Source organism: Pomacea canaliculata, linkage group LG9 (assembly GCF_003073045.1).
Source record: "Pomacea canaliculata isolate SZHN2017 linkage group LG9, ASM307304v1, whole genome shotgun sequence".
Lineage (NCBI taxonomy): Eukaryota > Metazoa > Mollusca > Gastropoda > Architaenioglossa > Ampullariidae > Pomacea > Pomacea canaliculata.
Window position 1 is genome coordinate 19,740,001 of NC_037598.1, and position 27,592 is coordinate 19,767,592.

At 38.8% G+C, this 27,592-nt stretch overlaps 2 protein-coding genes and 1 non-coding gene across 6 annotated transcripts; 1 reads left to right on the forward strand and 2 right to left on the reverse strand.

Moving 5' to 3' along the window:
• Positions 1-42: 42 nt before the first annotated feature.
• LOC112572728 (RNA-binding protein 5-like) lies at positions 43-16,141 on the forward strand. 4 transcript variants are annotated; one of them, XM_025252555.1, is made up of 23 exons: positions 43-155; positions 2,181-2,580; positions 2,712-2,898; positions 3,426-3,650; positions 3,847-3,913; positions 5,137-5,210; positions 6,286-6,396; positions 6,773-6,842; positions 6,986-7,048; positions 7,278-7,539; positions 7,857-7,884; positions 9,346-9,451; positions 9,777-9,853; positions 10,318-10,426; positions 10,582-10,673; positions 11,050-11,253; positions 11,611-11,745; positions 12,080-12,115; positions 12,316-12,579; positions 13,117-13,170; positions 13,483-13,574; positions 14,167-14,334; positions 14,775-14,897. In XM_025252555.1, exons 2-23 carry the CDS (start codon positions 2,198-2,200, stop codon positions 14,839-14,841), a joined length of 2,874 nt encoding a protein of 957 aa, XP_025108340.1. In that variant the 5' UTR covers positions 43-155; positions 2,181-2,197; the 3' UTR covers positions 14,842-14,897. The 4 variants fall into 4 exon arrangements, with proteins under 4 accessions (XP_025108340.1, XP_025108341.1, XP_025108342.1 ...); XM_025252556.1 differs by having other exon boundaries at positions 14,167-14,323; positions 14,775-14,816; XM_025252554.1 differs by lacking the exon at positions 14,775-14,897 and adding an exon at positions 14,936-16,141 and having other exon boundaries at positions 45-155; positions 14,167-14,293.
• A 2,030-nt stretch (positions 16,142-18,171) lies between these two features.
• Trnaw-cca lies at positions 18,172-18,243 on the reverse strand. The gene has a single exon. It is a non-coding gene; the product is annotated as a tRNA-Trp (tRNA).
• Positions 18,244-18,759: 516 nt separating this feature from the next.
• Positions 18,760-26,762, reverse strand: LOC112572964 (sodium-dependent multivitamin transporter-like). Its single transcript, XM_025252982.1, has 15 exons — positions 26,297-26,762; positions 25,971-26,039; positions 25,357-25,408; positions 25,066-25,133; positions 24,736-24,816; positions 24,198-24,271; positions 23,736-23,873; positions 23,033-23,168; positions 22,739-22,827; positions 22,283-22,395; positions 22,092-22,162; positions 21,482-21,568; positions 20,765-20,988; positions 20,477-20,589; positions 18,760-20,052 (listed from the first exon to the last, which is right to left on the reverse strand). The coding sequence occupies exons 1-15, from the start codon at positions 26,633-26,635 to the stop codon at positions 19,913-19,915; spliced, it is 1,794 nt and encodes a 597-aa protein (XP_025108767.1). The 5' UTR covers positions 26,636-26,762; the 3' UTR covers positions 18,760-19,912.
• Positions 26,763-27,592: the final 830 nt, after the last annotated feature.

Genomic DNA, 27,592 nt, shown 5'->3' on the forward strand with positions numbered 1-27,592 from the left:
TCCAAACTAAACTAAAGATATTTAGTGTGGCTTTCTAAACGTGTCTAGCCACATATTTCTACAATTCTTGTTTTTAATGCAACCTCATTAAACCGCCATTTTAGCATCGAGACGACTAGACGAGATTCTTGATTGATACGTTGTGTACGCTTATTGTGAGTGTGAATTACTTGTTAATCTGCTGTCGATCTCTTTTACTGAAGGACTAAGATGTATAGTTACCAAAATGATTGTAAATAGTAACAGGATTTTCTATAATATCTTAATAAAAACTGAAGAACGGTGGGGTCGAAGTTTTTAGTTTCTACCTAACGAGGCCTAGTAGCAAGCATGAAGGGCCAAAGACAATGTTTAAAGAAAAATATTTAGTGGACATTATTTAACAAACGTATTTATGCATTCGCAAACTGATATTTTCTTAGATATAAATTATTAATCAGGGCCAGTTATTGTCATCACCCGTAACACCAGCTGGAAACTCGACCGACCAAATCAACTTGGTCGTATGCGAACATGAGACTACCTAGTTTCCACCACACGACAACTAAACACTCGCTTCCATGTTGGCTTTTCAGCGCTCAGTGTGTATCATCAGCACAACAATCACTGAAGCGTGTTGAAATTGCAGAGTTTGTAACAGATCGCCACCTCGATATTTTCATCATCACTGAGACGTAGCCTAAATAGCAAGGGGACTGTGTGTGTCGACCAAACTCCATTGGGCTACTGCCTGAAATCGTTCCACCATACTTGGGGGCGGCATTGCTATTATCTACAAATCATCATTTACTAAATACCTGTCTTTTGCTACTGCTTTATCATTAACACATGTCTTTTGATTGTTTATCATTCTGCTTCCTGTTCCTTGATGCACCTGTTCTGCATCTGTAGACCCCTTCCAAGTGCAAAAAATAAACTCACAGCCTCTACCTTTTCCTCAGAATCTCATGATCTGTTGGACTATAGCAGTGCACTTAATGGACCTTCAGTGCTTCTTGGAGATGTTAATATGCATTTTGACAGCAAGTCTCATACTGACACTTTAAAAATGTCAGAATTGTTGCAGACTTTTGTCTCATCCAGTCCATTTTGCAGGCCACTCACTAAAGAGATCACATCTTAGACTGGGTCATGCATCGACCTGATGACCAATTAGTGCAGTCAGTTGATGTTTCTCAAGATTTCAAATCTGACCATTACTGCATACTGATTAAATTTGCAAATGCCCATAATCAGCGCCAGTTTTTAGACCCACGCGCTTGTTACACAATGTTGTACTGGCATTTAATGCACAGCTGCAGGTGGCACATCTCAAGCAATGCTGTCAACCATTTTTACTGTGTTTTGCTCAGAATGGTTATCTTGCTGCAAGTGTTCTGTGATTATTTCGCTGAATATATATCTAGACATTTGATCATCCTTAGACTCAGTGTTGGCGCCTGTCAGCATCTCTTGGATTTTCTTCTGGGATGCTTTCTGACAAAATTTTGACCAGTCTCTTGGAGGAGTTTACACTGATTTGGAGGGTAAAAGTTCTGATTAACTGTGCTTTTAGCATTGAAGGAATAAGTGCATTACTCAGGTGGCATGCAACGTTGTGAGCTGTACCCCAGTGCCAGCTGGTCCCAATTTTAACTTATTTTTAAAAAACCCTAAAATATCCGTATCACCTCGCTTCACTTCACACCTCACTTCCCTTCATTTCATCTGCTTCACTTTCTTTGATATAAAGGTTGTCCCATGACTTTTTCAGGTTATTAGGTAGTGAGGTGTTACAGACCTCACTTTTCTCGGAGCTAGCTTTACGTGAGGGTGATGCCTATCTCCTCTTCCTCGATGTCTTATCTTCCCTACCTCTCTTTAAAGTCAGGTACCCATTCCTGCCAGCTGTGTTAATTGGGGGAAGTGAGCTGCGCCTCTCACTTCGGACACTAGCCCACTACCCACTCAGCTATCTGCCTCTGTTCAGTGGGATTGTATCTGTTTACCCTGTTCGATCACTTTTACATTGTATGTGAGCAAATGTAGGACTTAACCTATTTTAACTTTTGTTTTTGACCAGTAATTTTGTTTAAATGAGTAGCGTCATCCACTGACAGTGGGAATGTGATTATCAAAGTAAAAGACATTTTTGAATATAATTGTTTCGTTCTTTACAGTTTTCTTATGTTTAATTTCAGATTTTCAATGTACAAGGATGTATTACAATCAGTATCCTGAAGAAGAAATGATGATGGACCAAGGACTTCCAGGTAGGGACCTTTATGGTACTGGTCCCAACTTCAGACGAGACATGGATCGCTTTGATGGAACTCCATTTCAGTTTGAACATGCATATGGACCAGAAGGATTTGAAAATAAACCCCAAGGAAATGAAAGATTAGGTGATTACTTTCGCCATGATTCAGGAAGTTTCCCTTTAGAAAATGAGGACTTTCCAAGAGAGAGCAGTTTTCAGCATCATGGCAATAGCTTCCAACAACAACCAGGTGCTGGCCTTCCACAGCAGAATTTTCCATTTGATTCTGAGGCAGCTGGGTATGACAGCAGAAATGGGGATAGAGAACGAGAAAGAGACAGGTAAAAAGCAGCATAATAACAGTTTGGTTAGTACTATGTTACATTCAACAGCTGTTGTTCTTAGTATTGAAACTAGTAAGTGCTTCACGGACATTTCTGCCTTTGTCTGAGTCTCTGATTTTCACGAGCAGAAGCCGAAGACAAGGGCGAGACCGACAGAAGAACAATCGCCGTGATGAGGGAAACTGGGAGAGACGAGGCCGGAGAGATCGAGGCGATAGAGATTGGAGTGGTGACCGTGACAGGAGAAGAGACAGAAGAAGTTCTCGTGATAGAAATGGGCGGGACAGAAGTCCCAAAGATGACAACATGGACATGGTAATTGTTATTTGAAAGCACATAGTGTCTTAGTGCAATAAAACAGTGTTAAAAATTCACTAATACTGAAATGAACAATACCAAAGTGAAAATATATAAACCTTCTAGTTGAACTTTTTGTATTTAGAAGTGAATGCTGTGCTTTTTTTTGTGCAAAGCAAAGTTAACAAAAATCAAATAAAAATGGGCAGAATTACTGGTTATTGAGAAGATTCCTTATTAGGAATGGGAAAAAAAGCTTAAGGCACTTCACAAATGACAGAAGGTAGTGGACATCAAAGTAAGGTGATGACAAAACAAAGTGACATAGGTGTTTAGCAGACTGTGTACTCCACATACGGCATGAACCACACTGCAGCCCAAATATTAAAATAAAAACTTATCCATGACAGCCTGTGAGTTTTAAGGGAAGGGATTAAAAGAATAGATGACAGTTTTATAGACACTACATAAATGTCTTTTTCTTTAAAATTTATCTGTCCATTGTTACATGTGTTAATCATGCCTTTGACCTGTCCTTCAAACAGGGGTCTGATGATTCACGTCTAAGTGATGATGAAATTGGTGATCACAGATCACACAGTCGAGACCGTGATCGATCAAAACGGGATCACGATGATGATCGCGATCGCCTGAGAAATTGGGATGACCGAGACCGACATGGAGAAAGAGAAGGGGAACGCTGGATGACAGAAACTCCCTCGGCAACCATTCTTCTGCGAGGCTTAAATAACAGCGTGACAGAAAATGATGTAAGCCATCCTGTAGTTTATTTTAGCGAATCCTTCATTCATTTTTGAAAATGATGATTAAAATCTACTCCTAGTAATATATGCCATATACATTAAATTTAGCAGAAGCATATTCCAAAGTGTAGTTTGTAGCCTACAAGTTATTCATTAAAAGTTCATCGAAAGAAGTGTTTGCTATGTCTGGTGTCTGTTGCAGGTTATAACAGAGCTTGTGCGGATCACTCTTATTCCAAAGGATGTACGTTTCATGCGTCGAGCAACAGGTAGTTATTAGTTGTTTCATAATTGCATACTTAAAAGGTTTCTTTTTTTTCCCATTAGCATATCCTGTTCATGCATTTATGTGGCTTATTTTTGTGACCTAAATCTTTTTCTCTTTCAGCATTATTATGCAACACTGTCTGTATTTTATGGAACATTTCACATTCTTTATAGACTTCGAAGGATGTATTTTAAAGCTGTACTAATCATGAAATAAGAATTACATAAAAGCACAGCTTCACAATGTACGGTAGTGGTGTCTAGTCAGCCGTAAATAACTACTGGATGGCATAAATTTGTAGTGTTGATAACAATCCCAACCTCCATTTTTTTCTGAAAACACTAAACTCATTCACATTTATTGAGTTTATTGAGACATAGCAGTTGTTTCGGGTTGCTTTTATCACTTGATAAAGATGTGCAACAATACCTTACTTTACTGAAGAAAATATAGTTGATATTTACTATTCAGAAGGGTAATATCCAAAGGTTACCAAGAATGGGCTGTTGAGAAGAGCCTGTTTTTGTTAATGCAACAAACAGCTCTTTATATCTTTCTGTCCTTCACATTCTACCCCTGTCTCACACTTGTCTTAAGCGCTGAGACTGTGCTCCTTTGTAAGCATGATTATGCGCAATATAAATCACATATATTGTGGTATTATCTTCATACCCCTCTTAACCCTTTATGACAAGACATGTTCAGCCAAACAGCAGTCTCAGGCGTTTGTGTAGCAAACACTTCTTTGTGCTTAGTGGTGTTAGTTTTCCATGACCATGTGACACTAAAAATGATAACTTGGATTAGCTTGTACACAATTGTGGATGCATACAAATGACAGATAAAGTCAAGGGGTTTGAGAATGCCAAGAAGTGTTTAAATCATCACATTACTTTGTTCATAAGTAGTAGTTGCCATTATATGTGTATGCCTGGTTTTTGTTCATACAGTCTGCCGATAAAAAGGGATTGCTCTTTTGGTTAATCAAGTTAATGTATTGTTATGGAAATTTGGATTGATATTTTCATCTGTATATTGCCAGTTTTCTTCTTTTTTCCCCCAATATGGTGAGTATTTGCCGATTTGACTGATTGTTTTTTTTTTTTAATTTGCATTGTGGGAGAGGGGGTTTTATTTGACCATGGAGACCCAATCTATTGCCTTGGAACAGTTGCTGCTAATACATTTTTTGAACTAATTGATTTCATTCAAACGCCTGCGCAGGTACTTCCCGAGGATTTGGTTTTGTGGAGTTTCATACCCAATCTGAGGCCCAGCGCTGGATGGATCTCAATCAGGTTCTAATGACCACAGTCTTGTCTGAGTTGAAATCTATTTTAAATACTCAAGCATTTAAACCCTAGACCTCTTCTAGCAAGTGGCAGACAGGGACCTGTCTTAGGGGCCTTATAATATAGCCCAGAGACATAAGCTAAGCATCTCGGCTGCGCTTTGTATGGTACAGTATCAAAACCATGAAAAAATTTCCACGTTTTTTGTGCATGAAAAAGTTTTTGATATTCAGGGTCCCCCCTAATCATTTCCTCCTATCCACACATTTTCTCCCTTCTCCTGCCACCATCCCACCTTAGTTTTGAGTGTTTTTGTTTTTTTTAATTATTATTTCACTTCCACTTGTGAAATTTGATGAGAGGGAGGGATAAATACTCTAAATGTTCAGCTCCATCTTAATGACAGGCTCTTGTCCTGGGAGACATTACAGATTAATATGACCCAACTGTTAATGTCCTGGAACCCTAGTGTGACATGGAAAGATTTAGGCACATACCCACAAAAAGGCAGCAGTGGCATTGGAACATTCTGGAAGTAATTTTTTTTAAATCCCTTCCCTTTGTGATGACACAAGGTACAACATTTAAAACATTTTTCTGGGCATGACTGCTCAGTTAATTGTCTCACAGGAAGTAGGATTTATGTGATTTGCTATGTAAAAGAAGTGAACGTGTCATTTTTATGTGCTACATTTGGATGTTGTGTGCAAGTTTATGTAGGTTGGGTGGGAGGGGTGATTGCTCTGAGATTAGAAGATGTGTGTTTACTTGTCACTGGAAGGGGAGTGTAAGCAATATAATTTGAAGAGGGAACTCTCAGAGCAATTAGGCATAGGCTGTCCACTGGATCTGCAAAGCAGGAAAGGACAAACCCAAGAACTTGTCGTCGGAGAGTGAGCCCTTCCCTGGCATTGGCAGCCCTGTACACAGGCATTTATGGCATGCGTTGCCGGCATTTGACTGTCAGAGTCTTGGGTGCTTGGCACTGGCTTGACTAAGCCATCAGGGCAGGCTTCTTCATTGGCAATGCCTGCTCTTCTGGGCTGCAGAAACTAACTGTGAATGCTCTGTCTCTCTTCAGGGTCTCCTGGTGCTGCCAGGGATTTCCCAGCGCATCACCATGCACTACAGTGCCCCTCGCGTTGGCCGAGAGTCACGGGATTCGGCAAATAGGATGGACTGGATGTGCAAGGTAGACATCAATTTTGTTTGGGAGTTGATATCACTTTGAAATCTGTTCTGGTGTTGTTTTTTAATCCCCATAAGTTCATGTCTTTCTTCAAGTTTTTAGATTAATAGATAAACGTCGGCAACTCAGAGGAAGAAAACTGTTGAATTGTAAGGTTTGGACAATTGTTTGGTGACAAGCCTTGATATATTATGAACAATATTTGATGTAAACATACCACATTTTTTATTATGTTAATATGCTTGTAATTGTCTTCGGCGCAAAATGAATGGTAGATTTTAAACTGACCCTGGTTTTTGCGATATCTTTTGGTTTCTTTTGATACTTTACCTAAATGCCAACCATCTGAAAACTTTTCAAAATTTGTGTCCGTTTATAGTGTGGAGCCCATAATTTCAAACGGCGGGACTTTTGCTATAAATGTAATACCAACCGTCGAATAGCAGAAGGTAAGTGTGAAAGATGCAGTCCTTATTGTTCTGGTTCTTGAAATGGGTGACATTTCAATAGTTTAGAACACTTACAGTACTGTATGGCTGCTTTATGTAATTCTCAGAAGATAAGGAACAGTTATATTTGCTCATTGTTTCAGATCCTCTAGGTGGTGTCACCGAATTGGATGCAGGAACACATGTGGGTAAAACTCCTTGTAATAGTAAGTAACAGAGACAGTATCATTACCCTTTTGTATAGGATCTTAATCATATTTCTACAAAGTCATCTGCATAGAAGTAATTTAACAAAGTGAAGGTGCTCTTACAAACTTATACTGAAGTGTAATTTAGAAAGTACATACAGTGTGATGTTTATAAAATTTGGATTGAATGACGTTGCCAGATTTTGGAAATGCATGCAAGTTAAAAAATAACTTTCTTTATTGGCAGCTTTGCTTTTCCGTGACCTGGATGCCCTGACAACGGAACAAGGCATTCTGCAGGCTATTGCCGCTCTGACTTCCATGCCAATCAAAAATGTGCAGGTTATCAGGGATGAGATGAACACCTCGCGCTGCTTTGCATTCTTGGAGCTCAACTCTGTGGCGTCAGCCAAACAGTTGTGTGAGTTCTTTTTGGCACAGATACCACCACTTGCAATTGATGGCAAACAGGTGCTCATCAGCTATGCCAAAAACACCTTTAGCACCTCGTGAGTATGCTGTTGACTGGAAAGTAGCTCATGAAGATATTGCAGTGTATAAAGACAGATCTTTGAGAAATTGCAGAATATCGTGGCCATAAATTGAAAAATATAAGCCATTTGCTAGCAGCAATTTATGCAGAAGTACGGAATTTATTTTCTCACTAAAAGTCCTCCATGCCATATGACATGGGAAATTGTTTGACTTAAAAAAAAACTTTTTTTAAAACCTCCAAAACTATTGATATAAATAAAATATAAGAAATTATGTTTTGAAATCGATCTTTTAGGCAAAATGATGAATGCTTTCTTTTAAATTTCTGCAGACTGGACATAATTCAAAAGGCACAAGCAGTAAGTACAGTTCTCAGATAGTATATATAGTATTATAACAGGAAGCTAATACAATCATTTGAGAATAGCTTTTCCTGTGATAAAATTTATATTTGGATGCACTTGAGTTAATTTTTCCAAATGTATTATTGCTAATAAAATACATATTTCAAATGTGTGTTTGTCTAAGATGAACTCCTGTAATTTTTTTCGTTAGATGAGTAATTTCCAGTATTGCATTTTTATTTTAAGTTATCACTGACTTCTGATAATGACTTTTTAACCATTACATTATAAAAATGTTATGCACGTTAATCGATGTAAAAACTTATTTCTTCCTCGTTTAGCTGCATGCATAATTTACTGTTTACATACTCGCACGTATTCCTGTTTAAGCTCTTTATACATTTGTCACCCTCTGTTCTTTTTTAGCTGTTTTGAGCACGCACATTAATGGTACCCTGAAATTTTTAGCATTGTGTTGGATTAAAATACAACTGATGGTGTTGCATTTGTAACTGCATCATGACGTTACTTGGAGACCAGAATGGTGTAGAAATCGCTGATGTTGCATATCTGGTGCTTGATCTTTATTTAAGATTTTTACCAGCAGTTGTAGTTGGTTTTAACAGTTCATGCTTTTCTATAGTTGGAACTGCTGTAGGAAGAAAATCTCTTTGTTTTACTAAAGTTCAAGGCTTGCCTGTACTGCATAAGTGACTGGATAACAATCGATTTTTAGCAAATTCATGAGTATGTTATGGGGACAAAGATTGCATGGCACGTTTGAACAAAGTATAGATATGTTTAAAAACAGTTAATACACTGACTTTTATAGCCATTATCTTTAGGAAATGACATTGAGCCCAAACTAACTCTACCTGAATGTCAAAAAGAATATTCAGCAGCAGCACATTGTGCCCTGATCCGTTTTCTTTTACCAAGGATTGCATATCTTTCCTCTTCAAATTCATCTCATGCAGACAAGGCTACTTTTATAACTGCTACCCTTTCATCACTTCCTGTTTTCTCAAATCCTGGTGTGATTACAAGAAAAACATTAATATATTTCTTGTGCATTTTCATCATAATATACCAGTGGAATACGTTTTTGTGATACTTCTTTATGCTTTATTTCCATTAATTTTCATTGAGCACTCATGTTGTCCTTTAAGCCTTTCTGGGGAGGGGGAGGAATGGTGTTTTACACCACGCCATGAACTAAGGCTTTATCACTGCAAGGCAGCCAGCCCTGTAAACAGATGCCACATGCAGAGAAAGAATAATGTGCCCGAGATGAGAGCTAAACCCAGGAAACCAACCCTCTCTGTATTGGTGATGGCAGCTGTACCACGATTAAGTGTAGCAAGCACCATGTATGAAGCCTCCCCAATTATATTTTGACAGCACATGCACCACATCCTTTATCTGCCATGGTGGCTTTATCTGAGTTAAAGATTTGAATACATTTTTATGTTTCAGAAAGTCATGCAGAATGCATACTATATGAATTACAACTATTATAGCCAAGATGGTCAGTACTACAACTATACTCAGTTTTATGGAGCACAAGGTTCATCAGCAACAGGTGAGCTTTTCAGAGCAGCTAGGGTTTTGGGAAAAAAATCTTTATCTGCAGTTGCAATCTTATCTGGGATGATAATAAAAGAGAACATAAATAGTGCATTTCTTCAAAGGGTAGCAAGCTTAATGTGCTTCACAAAAGAGAACAACATAAAAGATACTAAATGGGAGAATTGTGTGTCATGTGATAATACAGCAGATGCCTAGAGTCTGGTGGTGTTTTTTCACAGTTAAAAATGTTAGATTTAAGTTGTTTGGGTCAGGTAATGACATAAATTTATGTGCATGTTCAGCTAATATCTTTCTCTTTTTGACGGTTCTTATTTCAGCTAATTCTGCAAATGCTGCAGCTGCAGTAGCACAGACAGCCATTATGCAGGCTCAGGCTGCCAAGAACATTGCAGCAGTATGTTGATAATCATGACTTTCTTGTGTTTGCGAACATTACACTAGTGTAATAGCTGTGGTACTATTGAATAGCCATAGTACTGATGAAAAACAACTAAATCGCATATTGGTTACTCCTATTGGTTATTGCTTGCACACTAGATGTCTTAATGTAGAATGGCAGACAAGTGAATGTATCATATAGGTGTCATCTAGCAGCATTCTTATCAGAATAGGCATTTGTATTTCTGCTAAATAAAGGCAGTACATCTTAGCTTCCAAAGTAAAATTAAAATAAAGATTTGAAAGCTTTGGATAGTGTTTTATGCTTCTAGAAAGACAGAGTGGTTATAAAGTTTAAATGTAAAAGTTTTTTTTTCTTGCATATACAGAAAAGGGCATTTTTGTTTTTAAAAAAAAACTTGTTTATCTCACATGCTTGATACAATTTGTTAAACATAGATATTGATCTTAATTTGCCAGTCTGCATCAGCAGTCACAGCAGCACCCACAGTAGCACCAGCAGCAACAGCTACAGCAGTTATAACAGAGACTTCCACTGAAGACTCGACGCAGCAGTATCAAGTCTACCGTAAGTTGAAACTAACTTCTATCTTTACATGAGAGCTTGAGAGGACTCATGATCAGTATAGATATAAATAAAATCAAGTACTTTATAAGATTAGACATGTAAGGTCATTATTTCTTTACTTTTTCAAGTCTTGACTTATATTGTGCCTTTTTTAGCTGCCCCAGATGTTTCAACTTACCAGTATGACAAAACGTCTGGCTATTATTATGACCCCTCAACTGGACTTTACTATGATGCCAACTCACAGGTTAGAACTTATCCATTGTACAAGTAACCACTATTGTCATGTTTAACATCTCGTGTTGAAATATCAATACTTTCCTCTAGAGCTGGACTTACGGAAGAAAAATTTGTAATTGACACAGAAATGATAACTAATGTTGTAAACCTGCCTTTAAGATTTGGATGTTAGATTCCAGGGAAGAAGTTTGAATCACAGATAAAAGCTGTTTATTTAGCAGCATTACATTTTTGAAAGTGTTGGTAGGGGCTGTTGTGTAGCTCATTTTTTTCTAGTTATATTTTTAATAATTTAAAAATAAAATATTATTACTGACCATTACACTTTATGAAGGATTGATCATATTGGTGGATGACGACTTGCATTGATTTCTCCCTATTAGTATTACTACAATCCCAAGACAAGTCAGTTCATGTACTGGGATGCTGAAAAGTCAACATACTTGCCTGCTCCTACGCAGACAGGTGAAGCCCCTCAGACAGGGGAGGCTGGGGAGGCTGCAGCATCAGAGAATGCAGACTTAAATAAAGATAAGAAGGAGAAAAAGGAGAAAGAAAAAGTCAAGGTGGCAAAGAAAATAGCAAAGGTAAGTGTGTTGGTCTTTTTGAGATGTCCTTTACTTCCTGCATGGTGTTTGTGCAGAATGTCTTGAGAAAAGGACTGGTTGTGTCCATGGGTGTGTTTAAAGCTGGTTTTATGTTGAATTTACAGTTTTCTAGCAAGTCGACTTTTTAAAACTAAATTAATAGTTAACATTTTGTTTTAAAAAGACAAAAAGGAATTGTGCAAATAAAAAAAATCTACAAAATCTTTACTGATCAGAGATAACATGTCATATGTTTTTGCTTTTACAGACTGGGCTATAATTGTGTTCTGTAGAGTTTGGGGGGAAAAGTTTTGCAAATAAAAGTGAAACGTAGCATCAAGAACTGTGTTGTTGCAGGACATGGAAAAATGGGCAAAGAGTATGAATGCACAGAAAGAAGCACTAAAAGAAGAGCAGAGAAAAATATCTAACTTGGCTGGTCGCAAAGAATCAGCAGCTGCTGATGCAGGATTTGCCATTCTTCAGAAATCGGTATAGATTTTCTGATGTAGTGTCACTTATTTCCATTTGTTGACAATATTTTGCACTCATGTTTTTCTGTGTATATGTGCTATTTTTCCACATTCTCTGTTTGTACACAGTAGTGTTTTGTTTCAATGTTTAAACTTTCTTCTTGCATCAAATTGGGATTTAATATCTGCTGTCCTATGTGCCATGGAACTTTTCAGTTCTGTTAAGGGCTAAACACCCTCTGATCTTTGAGTTTGGAGTAGATGGCTAGGTGTTGCATCTTATATGGTATGTTTGCTTGAAGCTTAACGGACACTGCATATGGTATTAATGCTTTGCAATTATTCTTTTTCAGAAAGAAGACATCAGGCTTATGCCACCTCCACCCATGGTATGCATCCGTGTTATAAGGCTTCACATTCCCTTTTATATATATATTTCTTAAAAGTATGGTCAGTTGTGTTAATATTAAGTAGCAGTAAGAGTTTTTTGGTAACTGCGGCTCAATTTGCCAAGTAATTCACTCGCTCAGCAGGTTTAGGAATATTTAGGATGTGTTCTTTTGTAGTAACTAATGTTAACTCTTTCTAGACGTTAGTGAACGCAGCCCCAGAGATTGCTGCACCTGCTGTAGCATCACAGTCTCCAGCTGCTGCTTCAAAGGCTGGGTTGGTAGCCTCTTATGGTGGGGACAGTGATGATTCTGGCGACGATGAAGATGGGTCAGGTAGCGGTGGTCATGTGGATGAAGCCAAATTAGTAGACTGGAACAAGTTGGCTTGTCTTCTGTGTAAACGCCAGTTTCAGTCTAAGGAGATTCTGACCAAACACACCCAGTTCTCAGACTTGCATAAGGTATGAACTGTTCTTTTGGGAGTTTTCTCAGGGCTGTTGTACGTTATTACCACAAAGAGGTCATCAGCATACCACCAGATTACTGAATTTTTTAATGATTACTGAATTTTTTAATGATTTAAAATCTCAGAATTTGTTTCACTAGGTGCTAACATACTAAATGCCAATTTCATTAGGGTCTGAGCATTTTCAGCTGTCCAACAACTGGATAACAGTTATTTTGAAAATTTTCTACACATGTTTGATAGAACTAAGAAAGAAACTGCTGATTCTTTAATCCAGAAATGGAATAATTTCTTTATAGTTGCATACCTTGAAATTTATTTATTAGATGATATAACGATGGAGTTAAAATCTCTTGTGTTGTGACCCTGCATGCATGCTTGACTTTCTGGAAGGAACACATTGCAAAGAAGCAAACATTTTACTTGGAATGGGAACTAACCTATGGAAATGGAGCTTAGTGCATCATATTTCGCTAAAGTGGGATCTGTGGGATAAATGTATATTTTTGTTGTTGTTTATTTCCCATTTCAGCAAAATTTGGAAAGCCTCAAGGCAAAATCAGCTTCAAGAGCAGAAAGAAAGGAGGTATGTACACTGCATCCAAAATGTCTGGGTTTCTAGAAACAGTGTAAGGGATGTTTTCAAACCAGAAACACACACCTCAAAGAGAAGTTATGGATCCCCTCCCCTTTCTTTGATCTTCCCAAACCCCTGCACACCGCCTAGCTTGCTTATTTTTTTCTTCCTAAAATAACTTGAAGGGGGAAGCAAAAAACTGCATAGCTTTCCCTACCATCACTGGAAACAGTTCTTTCAAACTCTGTGTATTGCTTGGGCAGTGGGTCACCTGACAAGTATGAGAAGCTTTTGGTGGATTAGTTAAATTTTGTCTTTCAGTATCGAGACAGAGCGAAAGAACGAAGAGAGAAATACGGGACGCCTGCTCCTCCAGAACCCAAAAAGCAGGCACAGATTGAGCTGCCGGAGGTGTAAGTCTTATGATGATGCCTATTTTATTGATGTGGCTTGAAGCACACATATTAAAGGGCCGCCATCACTGATGGGTTTCCTCCACATACCTCGTCTGGTGTTTGTAGTGTCTACTCTTTGTAAACTGTTTTATGAGGGGACTTTGAAGAGGTTGTGAATAGGACATGCAAATTGGAGTGTTGAAAAAAAAACCCTACAGAAAAAGATACACAGTGGGTTTATTCCCTATGTGTCACTTCTTGCAGAAAGCAAACTGTAGTCTAAATTCTTACCAGTATTTTAGAGCAGAAGCCCTTCACCCTCCTTTAAAATTTATGACAGTGCAAATTTCTCCATTGCAAATCTAAGCATGAATCATTAGTATAAATGTTTTAGGAAAAGTTTCTCTTTTACTTTTGGTCAACTGTCATCAAGTAATGTCCAGCTGCGGTTGATGAAAATAAACACATTAACAAGAACCTGGCTCCTTTGTTTATGAAATGGATTGCCATCAGTGGCTGGCTGCTTTGGACCAACTCATCCAACATTCTGTGCAAGCCATAACAAAGGCTTAATCTTTCTGTTTTCATAAAGTTCTGCCTTCTTCTTCAGATACGAACAGCCAACCAAGCTGGGAATCGGGACCGAAAACATTGGTAACAAAATGCTGCAGAAAATGGGGTGGGCAGCTGGCCAGGGGCTAGGGAAAGACAACCAGGGGAGGACTGCCCCAGTTGAGGTAAATGTTGCTCAGTGCCTGCTGTCAAAGGTTGCTCTAAGGCAGGGGTGGGCAATTAATTTTCCCAAGGGGCCGGATGAGAAACTGGAATGGTTCTAGAGGGCCGGACTAATATAGTTAACTCAGTTTTACTAAGGTGACCAGACGTCCCGCATTTGGCGGGACAGTCCCGCTTTTGACCTCGTGTCCCACCTGAATATCGGGCGGGACGCCCAATGTCCCGCTTTCTGGCTTTCTGGCAAGTCCATCAAATGTCCCGGTTGTCTTTAAAAATCACTTTTTTTGGCGTTTTTTGACGGTGACGACACCATCATCGGCACGTGTCCCGCTTTCGCCCCCGAAACTTCTGGTCACCTTAGTTTTACCCAATACTGTATATATAGTATATTTACTGGTGGGCGGCCATCGGGCGGGCCGGTCAGAGACAGGAGGCGGGCCGGATCCTTCCCGCAGGCCGGCATTTGCCCAGGTCTGCTCTAAGGGAGAAAATGTTCTCTTTACTGTTTAAATGTAAAATTAGAAACTTTATTCCCGTGAAAAATGTTTAAGTCCCCATTTCATTGTGTGTTCACAAAACATCTTAAGACTTTATTAGTTAAGTTGCTAGCATCTCATGATTTTTTTTACATCTGTTAATTTCAGACTGTCAGGCGAGCTGCCAGCGCAGGGCTTGGTGCACGTGGGGCCAATCTTGTTGCAGAAGAAGGTGTTACATATAAAGAGTGTGTGAAAAAGACAATGTTTGCAAGATTTCATGACGTGGAGTGAAAGTGTAACAAGACTTAGCCGTCACATTTTTTTTTCTCGCCTATTTTATGTATGTGCATACATAGATAAAAGTGGAGATGAAAGTAACAGATTTTAAGTTAGCTGAGAAAATGCAGTCTGTTGAGTGAATGAATTGTATGGTTTAATGGGTGGGAAGAGAGGGAAATTGCGCTGTGTGCATGTAACTTACTGAGTGTGGTGTTAATATGCCATCATGAATCTACATCCCCCTGGATGGCTCATAGACAGTTTTTTTCAATTAACTCCTAGAATGAGGCTGTTGACAGAACAGCTTCCAGTTTAGCAAACGAAGACAATGGGTATGTGAGCAAAGTCTGCGAGAGTAATAATAAACAGGAAGTGGTTTATACTGTTGTTTTGGAAGAATGCCACTGTGCAAGTGTCAAATGTTTTGGTGTAAGCTCTCATTCATGCTACAGGCCGTTCAGACAAATATTTGACTGTTAATTGCTCGCTGAGACTAGCAGTGGAGAACTCTGGCCATGTCTGGACACTTGCTTGACTCATCCTAGCTGTGAACTGGAGTGTTCCCCCATTTTCTGCATTGTAAAATTAACTTTTTATCATAAATATTTACCTGTCTTTTTTTACAAACAGTTTATCAATATTTTGTGTAAATAAAAGTGCCCAATTGTTTATTAATTGCAAGTGTGCATGATCAACAATATGTGTGTGTGATATGTGATGAGAGATTGTTATTGTTGTAGTTTTTAGTTTTTAGATACCACATGAAAGGGCTTTGGAAAAATGTGGATTACGTTTTCATATAATGGTAGACGACAACCACACTAAGAGTTCAGTAAAAGGGAAACTTGCATTTATTACTGCTGCAAATATTAAGTTTCCCTCCTTTGGGTTTCGTTTGTTTGTTGACAAATGATGTGTGAAGAACAAAGTTCTCAGCTTGCTTGCATCAGCATGTCTTTGGCAACAGTACATGTAAAGGCATTTTTACTTAAGATCATAGCGTGCATCAGTTCTGACATTTGTGTCGAGTCTGTTGTGGATTCCTAGAAGGGAGTCAATGTTTATTGGAAAGATTAAACAGTTTGCACAGTTCATGACGTTTTGGTGTTTTGAAGCCAGTGTGATTATCTTTCAAAAGCTAAAAAACATTTCTATGGGAAGGGTAGACAGAGAAAAGTAATGATGGATGCAGCTGTTTACAAATGTATATTACAACCTGCATCTGGAAAAGTTCAGGAAAATATGCTGAGCAGTTACATTTTCTTAAACTGGATTTATTTCATTAAATATACAAGCTGTATATACATTGTAGTCTTTTGCCAAAAACCAACAGTTCAGGAAGGTAAGAATTCTATGAAGCTGCAGTGTTGTGTGGTCTTTAACAGTGAAGGTTCTTCTATCTTTGGCAAAGCATATACATGTGTTGTACTACAATTACAGTGTGCAGGCTGCTACCGAAGTTGAATTTTGTGACTCATTTGAGGCACAGACTTGTGTTGAAGACACATGAGGGTATTCCATGCAGTTACTATAATTTTTACATCTGACTATATATTGTAGGTGGTCATAAAATATAACGTTGGAGATTAAATACTTATCTGTACCCTGTCAAGTATAATATAAATTTTGCGCAAACATTAAGTAAACAGATTTCTGCCTTTTTTTTTGATGAGGGTGGTAGGGGTATTTTTGTCATTTTGTGCATTAATTATACAGAAAAGATGGCTGCAAAAGAATTTGCCAAATACAATAATTGGTGAGCTTTTGCAGTGTGCAGAATATACCAACCCTCATTTATCCCAGATGTACATAAAGACCAATTTTACAAAAAGTGTCCCATGAAGCAAGCAGCAGATAGCAAACTTCAAACTCGTAAGGGTAATGGACACCAATCTTTAGACAAGTACAGAGGTCTACATGGTTTTCCATAAACCTTAATATAACTACGCATATGTGTGCCTATTCCACTAGTCAATATTGTCAGCTGCATAAACGTATCACAAATGCAAACATCTGTTGCCGCTAATACAGTAAATGTCTGTACAAGTGTTATAATGCTCATGAGTGGAAAAATGGCAAAGGTATTAAAGATGCAATCCCTTTCATCTGCTTTGACCAAACTAAATGACTCAGGCACTGCTGTCATTGCTGTGAATGTTATGAAACCAGAAGAACAGCAGCAGGAAAGAGCAGGTACTGACTAATGCTTAACACCAAGGTCAGTAGAATTTAAACCGCTTACCGAAACATTCCAAAAGGCCGCATACTCAACGTCATAAGAAGAAAAAGTAAACATTTTATATACTTAACAGTAGACTAAAGGACCACTAGCTCCACCTGGTGCTATCTTCAATGTGCACCTGTAGAGATGCAGAGCAAAGCACATCCTACAGGAGAGTAGGCTCCTCGGGGAACTGAGGGTGGAGGTCTGGTTGTTGTTGATACCCTTTGACATCAAGCTGTATGGACCTGTTGATGCTTTGCAGTTTTCTGCCAGCTTTATCTCAAGAGCTGGCCTCCAAGTGTGATATAAAAAAAAAAAAAAAAGGTAAACAAGTTGTTGGTGATCCTCTTCAATGAGTTGTGTGTGTGCATGCGACATATGATAGTGTGTGTAAGGATAAGTCTAGTGCTATTCTCATTTTCAAGGTTTGCACATGCAAGATCTCACTTGCAATTTAGCTTTTCAGCACTACTACCCGTAGCAAGGCCAATGTCATGCAAGGTGATAAGTATTATGGGTAGTATGAAACATGGCAGACATCCCTGATGAAAAGATACTTTCAGTAACGGCTGTGGCTACCTTAGTCATTTCACTTGAGGAAGCAAAGAGAGAGAGAGAAGAAAAAGATGGGGGTGAGAGAGTGAGGGCTTGGTTAAATATACATAGGTAATTCTCCCACAGGGATTCTAGCACGAAACAGTTCTCTGCTGAGCATATCACCGTTTTCATGTTGTAATTTGTAGGTAAATGCAAGCCTACTCAGTTCAAACATTCAAATTGGCTACAGCCATGAAATTTAGTCTATGCCTTTCTAGAAATAGAACCAAAGTGATAGAACCATGTCATATCCTTGCAAACCAACAAACAACAGATGCTCTAAGAAGAAAAAAAATTTCAATGACCCCGACGTGACTCGAACACGCAACCTTCTGATCTGGAGTCAGACGCGCTACCGTTGCGCCACGGAGTCATCACGCCGACCATAGGATGTAAAAGACTATAAATAGATATAACTGTAATTTTTTTCTAACCCAATCTTGTTATTTTTATTTTATATTATGTTTTATATGACACGTGTTTCATCAAAAATAAAAAATTATTTATACTAGATGATCGAATTCACTGATCTCTTCAATATTTACTGTTTGCACCTCCAACATATGAGCGCTCTTGTATCGTCTGCTTTCGCGACTCGGGTTGACGACCTTTACTCGTCTCGTGCGCACATGCAGCTTTATGCGATATATATACTAGAAAAAAAAGGTGATTGGCGATAAACGATCACATAATGTCTAAGCCTGAAGCCACAGACCATAGAAGCAGTTAAAGAGGACCTCTTTGATAGAAGTCTGTGTACAAAGCTCTCGCAGAAGACGACACTCAGGGATATAATTGTACGTGTGCCTTTCATTTATAAAGGTTTACGGATGTCGAAACACGACAAGAATAATAAAGAATAACGAACTCAAAGCTTAAGGAACGCCTAAATTATTCTTTATTTCTTTTTTGTTCATTTTATTACATCACATAAAAACCATAAAACCCCCCACAAACTAACTCTAACCCCACAAGTCCTATAACCACTGTTTAAACACGCGACTGATTTCATCGCCACTCGTGTAGATGCTTTTTGTGATAAGAGGTAGCTATGATACAAAAGATACAATGAGGAAACATACAACAAAGGAATATCTGCAACAGCGTTCCCGAAAATATATCTCTGCTTTTTCCCTTTATATTTTAGTTTGTGAAGGTGAAAGTCTCTTTTTCTTACTGATATTCACACCAACAACCGTAGGAGTAACTATGCAATATAAACATGCAGATCATTCGCAATGGTAAATTTACACTCTGAAGTCTTTTATGCCAATATGTAAATAAACAGACAAACATAAATTGTAATGGTCACCCGAAGCTTGCAAAATTTGACGAACATCTAGGATGCTTACCGTTGTGGTATGTGTTCAAATGTTCTACAGGTTTACAAGTGTAATTTGCCAAAGAAATTATCAGTGTTATTTTCTAGCTAAGTGAAATGTGCATTGTAAAGAAATTTAATGCATCCATTAACATAATCAGTAAATGATAAATGTCTATCTCAGCAAAACCCTGTTATGCATGCTTATAAATACAGATGCCTTAAATATATAGATACAAAATGTACATGGTGCATAAATAACATATCGGCGTACAACAGCTATTGCTGGTAACTTTACATTATTGATGGATACAAATGCTTGAAATAAAGACTTAAATATTTTCTGTCAGTTCTATAAATGGAGGGGCTTCAACATGACTATTCTGAAAGGGTCACGGTCATCAGAAGCCATCTTGGTAGTCCGGCTCTCCAAAATATACGATAAACAGGTCGAATGTGCCTATTGAAGTTTTTTTCCCCCTGAAGTTCGACAAATTCCTACAATTTAAAATTGTTTGAAACCATTGCTAGGAGTTTCAAGAAGACAAATTCATCAGGGGATTAACTGCTCTCCCCAGTGTCAATGGCCGAGATAGCGTCTAGTGATGTTTCGGTTACAGCACACTCCTTAGTCTCGACAGGCAAACATTAAACAAATTGAAAATCATCTCTACTTCTAGGCGGTCATCCTTACAGCTGATTGTCGATAATCTTTTGAAAATTAAGGCTTCATCAATTCCAGTTCTTCAGCGTTTTCCTTGACCTCGAGTTGTTCTGATTTCATACGCAGATTCTTCATACCCCGTCGAACCAGGGGGAGCAGTAGATTGGATGCTGGGTAGTGATGTTGTATGAATATGTCTGTAAAAAAAAAAACCGATCAGGACTGTATTTTTGAAACACTTACCAAGCGGCCTACTAAGGTAGGGTGAGTATATTACCTTTAAGCAGCGGCTAAAACGTGGTATTCACTGGCTTGGGAAAACCTCATAAGTGGTAGATAATTGAATGGAAGGGGGTGAGGTTGCCGTGCATTTTTTTTCCAAAAGGATCTAGGCTAAGTTTGGTGAGATGGCTCGGGTAGCTACCCAGCCAGTAAAGCTTACGTTACTAGCAGACTAGTTTCGTGATTCACCAACCACGTCCCTTTACATCCTTTTATATGTCCACACACATTTACACACCCTCTCTTCCTCTTTCAATCCCTACTCTATCTCTCTCGCACATACATTGGGTGAGCTAGTGAGTAATGACAGCTTTCTTGCAGTCTTGTTCAACAGCTTACTTGTGATCAAGCTGACAGCAAGACCAATGGCAACACAAATGATGCAGCCGATGAGAGTATACCAGAGATAGGAAATGTTGTACAGGAAAAACCCCGCGGTGACGTCACAAGACCTGTTAAACAAACACAGCTTTCAGTTGGACAAAAAGTGCAAGATATCCTTCACCTAATGCCAAAAATTTTCTAGGGGACTTTTAAGACAGCGAGGAAATATTTCACCCGTCTTTTGCAGGTTTTTAATGAACGGAAGAGATGATGCAGAAGAAGTAAGTAAAAGTACAGCCTTACGTCGTTTCGACCACGGCAGATTCGTTGCCATAGAAACTGGTAGTTTCGTTTAAGTACATGAAGGGGTCGGCTGTGACCGGAAGAAGTGCAGAGCTGCTGTTGTATTCAGGACACCCGTATAAAGACCCCGCGGGCTTCTTGGGTTTGCAGGCTCCGTACATAAAGATGCTGAGACTCATCCACATGTTGAAGGTAAAAGCGATCACTGAGCCGGTGATGGCGCCCTGCAGTAGAGGAAAAACTCATTGTGTGTGTGTGAGAGAGAGGAGATAATACAATACTAGCTCCAATTTCTACAAATGCACCTAAAGCATAATAGGTATAGCAAATAGTACCAGTGGCAAAATGATTATGTGAGACAAATTTAACTTAATTAGTTACTGTTTCAATAGAAGAAAATGCACACTACAAAAATACAAAAGACTCAAAAAGACAAAACATAAAACGATTGTACTGAGAAAGACTTGAATACGGGTTGGTTCTAGGCTCGTGGTGGCCCTGGGCAGAAAAAGAATCGGTGGCTAGCCAAACGGTTCTAAGAATTACAGTCTCTTGAAATATCTATGCTGCTTTTAAACACAAAATTGTGCTAACCCCCAACAAAAAACAGAAATGATTTATTGAAATAAGAAATATAACTATACATTGTTTGAATGCTTTATTTATCCTAATCAAAAAAGTATATTATTTTATCTATCTCGATGGTATTGTACTCACAATTTTGTTGGCTTGTGGGAACACAAAGCCCATGATAAACAACCCACCTAGCGGACCGTTGGCGGCTCCCAAGGCTGCTATTGTCAACTGAAGGAAAACAGAAAAGAAATAAAAGGAAAGAACGTACGATAGAATAAGCTTTCTCAACAATTTTATGATCTATTTGTTGTAGCAATGTATCTTTTTTGATTATAAAATAACCTTATTTCCCCAACAATATTGATAAGCTCAATGAAATATGCTATTTGCTCAAATCTTGGTGACTACGCCCCTAACATTCATATACGGCACTACAAACATCATCATCCACAAAGATTAACCTTTGTCACGTTTAAATAGAAATATTTCAACACTCATACATTAACACTTGCTGTGATTGCTGTTCTGGATTAAGGACTGAAAAAATGAAAGACAGAAGTCACGAGTAGAAGTCGAAGATAGAAATCACAATACGCAGTGATTGAAATAGGGTTTCTTTTTCCAGATGCTTAGAGAGAAACTGTAGAAGTGATAAACTAATTGCAAATTGTTTTGTCATGGTAGGGGCCATAAAGGTAACAAATTTTTGTGTGTAACCACCAGGGCGTGGTTTGGAGCTACGTGGACTTACTTGGGTCATCGGTCCTTTCAAGGAGCGAAAGCTGTAGGCGATACCCGTGATCACACAACCAAAGAGAAGAGCTGGGTAAGAAATACAAAACTTCTGTTTGAAATATTGCTAGTGATCATAATCAGCTTCGTATATTCTGTGTTTGTATTTCAACTACAATAACATCACCACCACCAAAAAAAATTACTCGCCAATGACTTTCGTGACTTTAGTGACGCAGGCAGGGGACAGTTTGGACAACGGACGACGAAGAAGGTCTTCTGTAGTGTTGGCCGCCAGTGAGTTGAGGCCGGACGACAGGGTGCTGTGAAACAAAGGAGGCTAAAGTCTGAAAATAAACAACACAAAAGCAACAGACAAGCAAGAGAGAGAGAGAGACTATAGTTAATGTATATGGCCGGAAAGACTTGCATTTAACTTATATAATCATAAACAACCACGCACTCATCTAATTAGAAACAACGAAAGTGTACATAAACTAATTCATATGAGAAGCTTTCTTTTCATGCTCCAAAATACATTTCTTAATAGATGAAATTTTGTAGCGTAAGGCATGTAATGTAAAACTGAAATTAGTCGCTCAAACTTATTTCTCACTCACATGGTGGAATACCTTAACATTTATAACGCTTTCCTTCCTGCCTCACCTGAGCGAACCGCTGATGATGGTAGCCAGGTACAAGCCCGAAAAACCCGGCAGAAAACCCAGCACGTTCACCACATAATAAATTATAACCTGAGACGGAAAACACAGGATGCATGAGTGAAGTAACAGAAGGAAATAAATAAAAATTACACCTGAAGTATGGGAAGTCGAGGCAAAAAGTTTCTCATTATGCTTCTGTCGCTCAGGAGCATCTTCCAGAACAGACTGGGGAGAGGATGTGAGAGAGTGAGGGGGAGAGAAGGGCCCAAAGGGAAAGGAAGAATTAGGAACTTACCTGGTTACTGTTGGTCACGTAGCCTGCTCTTAAGGGATCGCACCCCGCGTGACTGAAGAAGGCGTACATGCAGAGCCCCGCGACGACTTGAAGAAAGGCGTTGAAAAGGTTCATGGGAAGCGCAGTCAGGAAGGACCTGAAGACACGCATGCGCAGTAACGCCAACAGTGAAGCAGTTCTATGATCCGATTCAAGATGTATTAAGCTAGTTGACATGGCGGGACAAGCAACAAAGAATGAATATTTCTACTGCGTGCGTATATGTGTGCGCGTGTGGGGTTGATTGCTTCGTTGGTTCCACTTGCTGTGTTTGTTTGTCCGTTTGTTGCTAGCTTAATTTTGGACAACAGTTAGACAATTCGATGTTTTTCTTGAGAACAAACAAAGCTGCTTTCCTATATGTAACGATGTCGCAAACCTCTGCCTAATTGCTTGTTCAAGTCGTACATGAAATTAAGCTCAAAATTTATCATAGGCAAAGAAAACATAATTTTCACCAATTTCCCAACGAATAAGGCGTTTCCATAACAACAGACTTCTTTTGCATCATTACAGGAAATGACTTCTTGACATTAAAACTCAGGTTAGAGATACGGTTTTATGAGGTATGTGTATGTAGTTACTCAGATTTTAGTATCTTGCAATAAATTCAAACCACTCATCTAGCAATAAGCAGCTCATGTCCTAGGTCGACAAAACTCACAGTTTAGCGTGACGCAGAGATTTTGTGGATGAAATTCTCTGGACTGCAGACTGACCGAGGTTCTTAGAGAACCAATAGATGGTGTACCCAAACAAAAAGCCCCACAGAGTATGTCGAACTCGTGGGTCTGGTGACACTCTGAAATGTACGAGTCATTCACAATCGCAAATATACACATGTGCATATATATATATACCTCCACTGTGTACTTGGCCAGTAATCTTTTCCCATTTACTCTTTATTTGGACCCGCAAAGGCAAGGGATGGTATGTAAAGGACAAAGAGGGTACAGAAAGAACAAAAACTAAAGAAAGAAATAAAAAAATAAACAATAAGACAGAAAAACACAAAAGCTAGAAAGCATTAAAAAAAAAAAAAAACAACCAGCTGTTAAATAAAATCTTGGCTAATTTTTAGTTCCGTGCAAACTTTGTCCAAGATGTTCAGCTGAAAGCTACTCACTCATCAAATTCGAGTCTCTGGCCTCGTTGTGATATAGTTAAGAGTTCATGAACTCCTCCAATTTCTATGACTCCCTTAAAAACACGAGAGAATAACTGAACTCAAGGACACAAATACCGAGGTTATAATTAATCCAGTTTATGCCCACTGACATGCAAATCCCTATACAGCATATAATTATCTTTGAATTTTTATGAAATGGACATACATAAAGTCATCGAAAATAGAATTTAGAATAAAGGAATGTGCACTGTTCCTGTGATATCCATGACAATCTATCAGCTGAAGGCTGAGGTTATATGTTACTTGATGTTCTGGCTTTAGATGTTTTCCACTTCAAGACTACGCTTGAAAAAAAGCATACTTGTGCGTATTTGAGATGAATGGCAAACTTTTGAATTAGTGCTACAACCCTTGAAAAGCTCTTTGCATGTGTATTAACTTTATGTGTATGAAGTTCACTCACACCCAAATTTTCACATGCACACACACACACACACAATGTAACAGAGGAATCGAGAAGGCAAGGTTGAAGTACCTTGATGATGACGGCAAGGAGACCAGCAAAGATGATGGCTGTCTGAAAGACGTCCGTCCACAAAACAGTCTTCATCCCACCCTATAGACAGGTACAAACAGGTGAAGTCGTTCATTCCCACTGAGCTACAGTTCTTGTCTTTTGTGTTACATTTAGCTGACTGAATTTTTCTCTTACACTTACACTATACTACAAAAATATGTGTTATTTTGTTTTATTTAAGATAATTTGTTTCTGTTTTTTCCCCCACATACCACATTCTATCTATATTTTCTAATTATTAACCTGATTAAACTGTAATAGTCTTACCTATCAACAAATTGTACTCACGACTGAGGTGTACACCGTTCCTATGGCAGCCACGACTACGACAGACATCCAGATGGGGATCTCTGTGACTGAGGACAGAGAGTGAGCGTCAGTATAGACAAACCATAACCACCAACCACTTCTACTGCAATGTAAATCAGCTGACATAAAATCACACGAAATCCTTCAGAGCATAAAACAATAGTACTTTCCACTGTTGTTAAAAATATAATATGTAAGTCATGCTACACTATAGAAGTTAAATATGTTATACTCTGTGTTTGAGTTTCAGAGTGATTACAATGAACGTACCTCCCTGTAATGCCAGTGCTGGAGATATCAAAGCCATCGCCATGTACACAATCTGTATAGGTAAACACACACACACACAAGCAAAGGGAATTAAAATAATCGTTAGCGAGTCCGCCGATGATCATACTTGTTTCATTTTCTAGAAGTAACATAAATAATATAAACTGTTGATTATACCCGTGTAGCCACAGTACATCCAACAAATAAAACTCGTCTCAATTTACAATTAAATATTTCTATATTGATTTCATAGCACATTCCTTAGTGAGTCTGAACTAGTCCAAATATGTTGGAATAACCCATTTATAAAGTCAACCAAAATTAATTTATTAGAAATTGGGTTCGCAACTATTGTAATATGCATTTTTTCACACGACATCGATGTTGTTATCTATTCACATTTAGACTGTCATCAAAAGAATGCAAAAATGACATCCTCGCAATTACCTCTCCAACAAGATAATTAAGAAAAATCTATTTGCACTCAGTTGGTCTACAAATATTACACATTTGTTCCGAGCTTTTCGTCCGAAACACGATATTTAATGTTATCTTTTTGTATGATGAAAACAGACAAAAACATGTTTTATCTCAATGGAGTGATAAGAAATTACCGTCCACAGCATGCCGGTGAAAACTCCAATCCATCGAACTATTTTGGAGTTGTAGCGTAATTCCAGGTACTGCAAGAAAAGAACAGAAAAATGAATCCATTGAGGGTAGACTCGCTCAATACTGTTCTCTCTGGACAATAAGATATGAGCTCAGAAGAGCTGGTTACTTGATGGCGAACATTGCTTACTCAGGGTTTCCTCACCTTTCGTAGAGGGGACTAAGTAAGTAAATATCCGACACAAATGTCTTGCAGAAGAGTTACATCTAATTAAACATTTTTACGTGGAAAAATATTATATGTAAACCTAAACACTTAACACTCTACCTCATAGACACTGACAAGTCCCAGCGGGTGAAACAAAGGCACGATAGTGAAGGCGGTGATGAGGTTGGCGAGGGCGATACTTATACCGTTATAGAACCACATGGTGCCATACTCATACACATCAGCAGGACCCCCCAGCAGCCCGATGGCAGACTGGAAGGTGGCAAAGAGGGAGAGGCACACGGGCCAAAAGGACATCTTGCCCTCGGCCAGCAGGTACTCGCGCTGGGTGCGCTGGCGGCCACCCGTGCAGGCGAAGTAGAAGCCGATGGCGAGCGAGACGACGAGCATGGCGACCATCACGATGTAGTCCGCCACGGACAGGTGTACTTGCGACATGTTTGTGACTGGTGATGCTGTTCTTGTTTGTCCTGTGGCTGTTCTTGATGTTGTCTCTGTTGCTGATGTCGCTGGAGCTTGAACTTTTGTTGCTGGTGTCGATGTTGAGTTTTTAAGCACCGTCCTTTTTCGTCTAAACAAAACAAGGCCAAGGGAATGAAGGTAACTAACGGAGACTCCAGGTACACAGCAAGGGAGGACCGGGAAGTTTTTCTCACTGTATCCCTCCCAGTTGTGTATGTCTACTTCGTCCCACTCTTAAAGTTCTATTTAAAAAAAAAACAAAAACAAAAAAACAAAACCGGACTGAACTAAGTACAAAACAACACTTGTCGACAAAGTCTTGTCATGGATCGCTGAAGAAAGAGTAGCCAAAATTGTATCGTTTTATATGTGTCTCTGTATGCATTTTATGTGTCTATATACAAAGATATCTACTCATTTCACCACACACAACCATATTTGACGAGTGAAGGAAATTTAAAAATATTTAATTGCAAATGTGTGAATTTTTTTCAGAGGGTTTTTTTTTTAACTAAGCCCCATATTTCTACAGCATGCCGAGACCGATTTTATCGGGCAGTCAACGAGCTTCTAAGAAGTGGATGGGTTATTTGAGTTCAGTTTTCTAAGGTCCTTAAGATTTTCTCCATTTTTCCTTTCATGAAGAGCTTATTCCATGCTCCAGCTGGTAACGATTTAGCCTCAATTCAGATGCTTCAGTGCATTTTCTTGTTTATTATTATGTAAGTCCGTAGAGGGGCGGCTCTAGGCTCGTGGACCCCTGGCAGAGAAAGAATCTTCGCCAGCCAGTGTCACTATGACTATGTCGCGGACACTAAAACTTTATTAAATCAAGTAGATGAAGCATTAACTTGTAAGACGACTCGCACTGCCTTCCGCTTATCTCTAAAATGCTCGTGGCGGCGCCATTCGATCCGTTCTCACTATGGCCCG

Excerpts from the sequence above, each read along its gene's own strand:
- LOC112572728 (XM_025252554.1), top strand. The coding sequence starts at position 2,198 with ATGTATTACAATCAGTATCCTGAAGAAGAAATGATGATGGACCAAGGA. Across the intron at positions 3,914-5,136 it reads TTTCATGCGTCGAGCAACAG|GTACTTCCCGAGGATTTGGT; the intron begins GTAGTTATTAGT and ends ACGCCTGCGCAG. Across the intron at positions 6,397-6,772 it reads GGATGGACTGGATGTGCAAG|TGTGGAGCCCATAATTTCAA; the intron begins GTAGACATCAAT and ends GTCCGTTTATAG.
- LOC112572964 (XM_025252982.1), bottom strand. The coding sequence starts at position 26,635 with ATGTCGCAAGTACACCTGTCCGTGGCGGACTACATCGTGATGGTCGCC. Across the intron at positions 22,163-22,282 it reads TAAAGTCACGAAAGTCATTG|CTCTTCTCTTTGGTTGTGTG; the intron begins GCGAGTAATTTT and ends TTTCTTACCCAG. Across the intron at positions 20,989-21,481 it reads TCCCACAAGCCAACAAAATT|GGCGCCATCACCGGCTCAGT; the intron begins GTGAGTACAATA and ends CCTCTACTGCAG.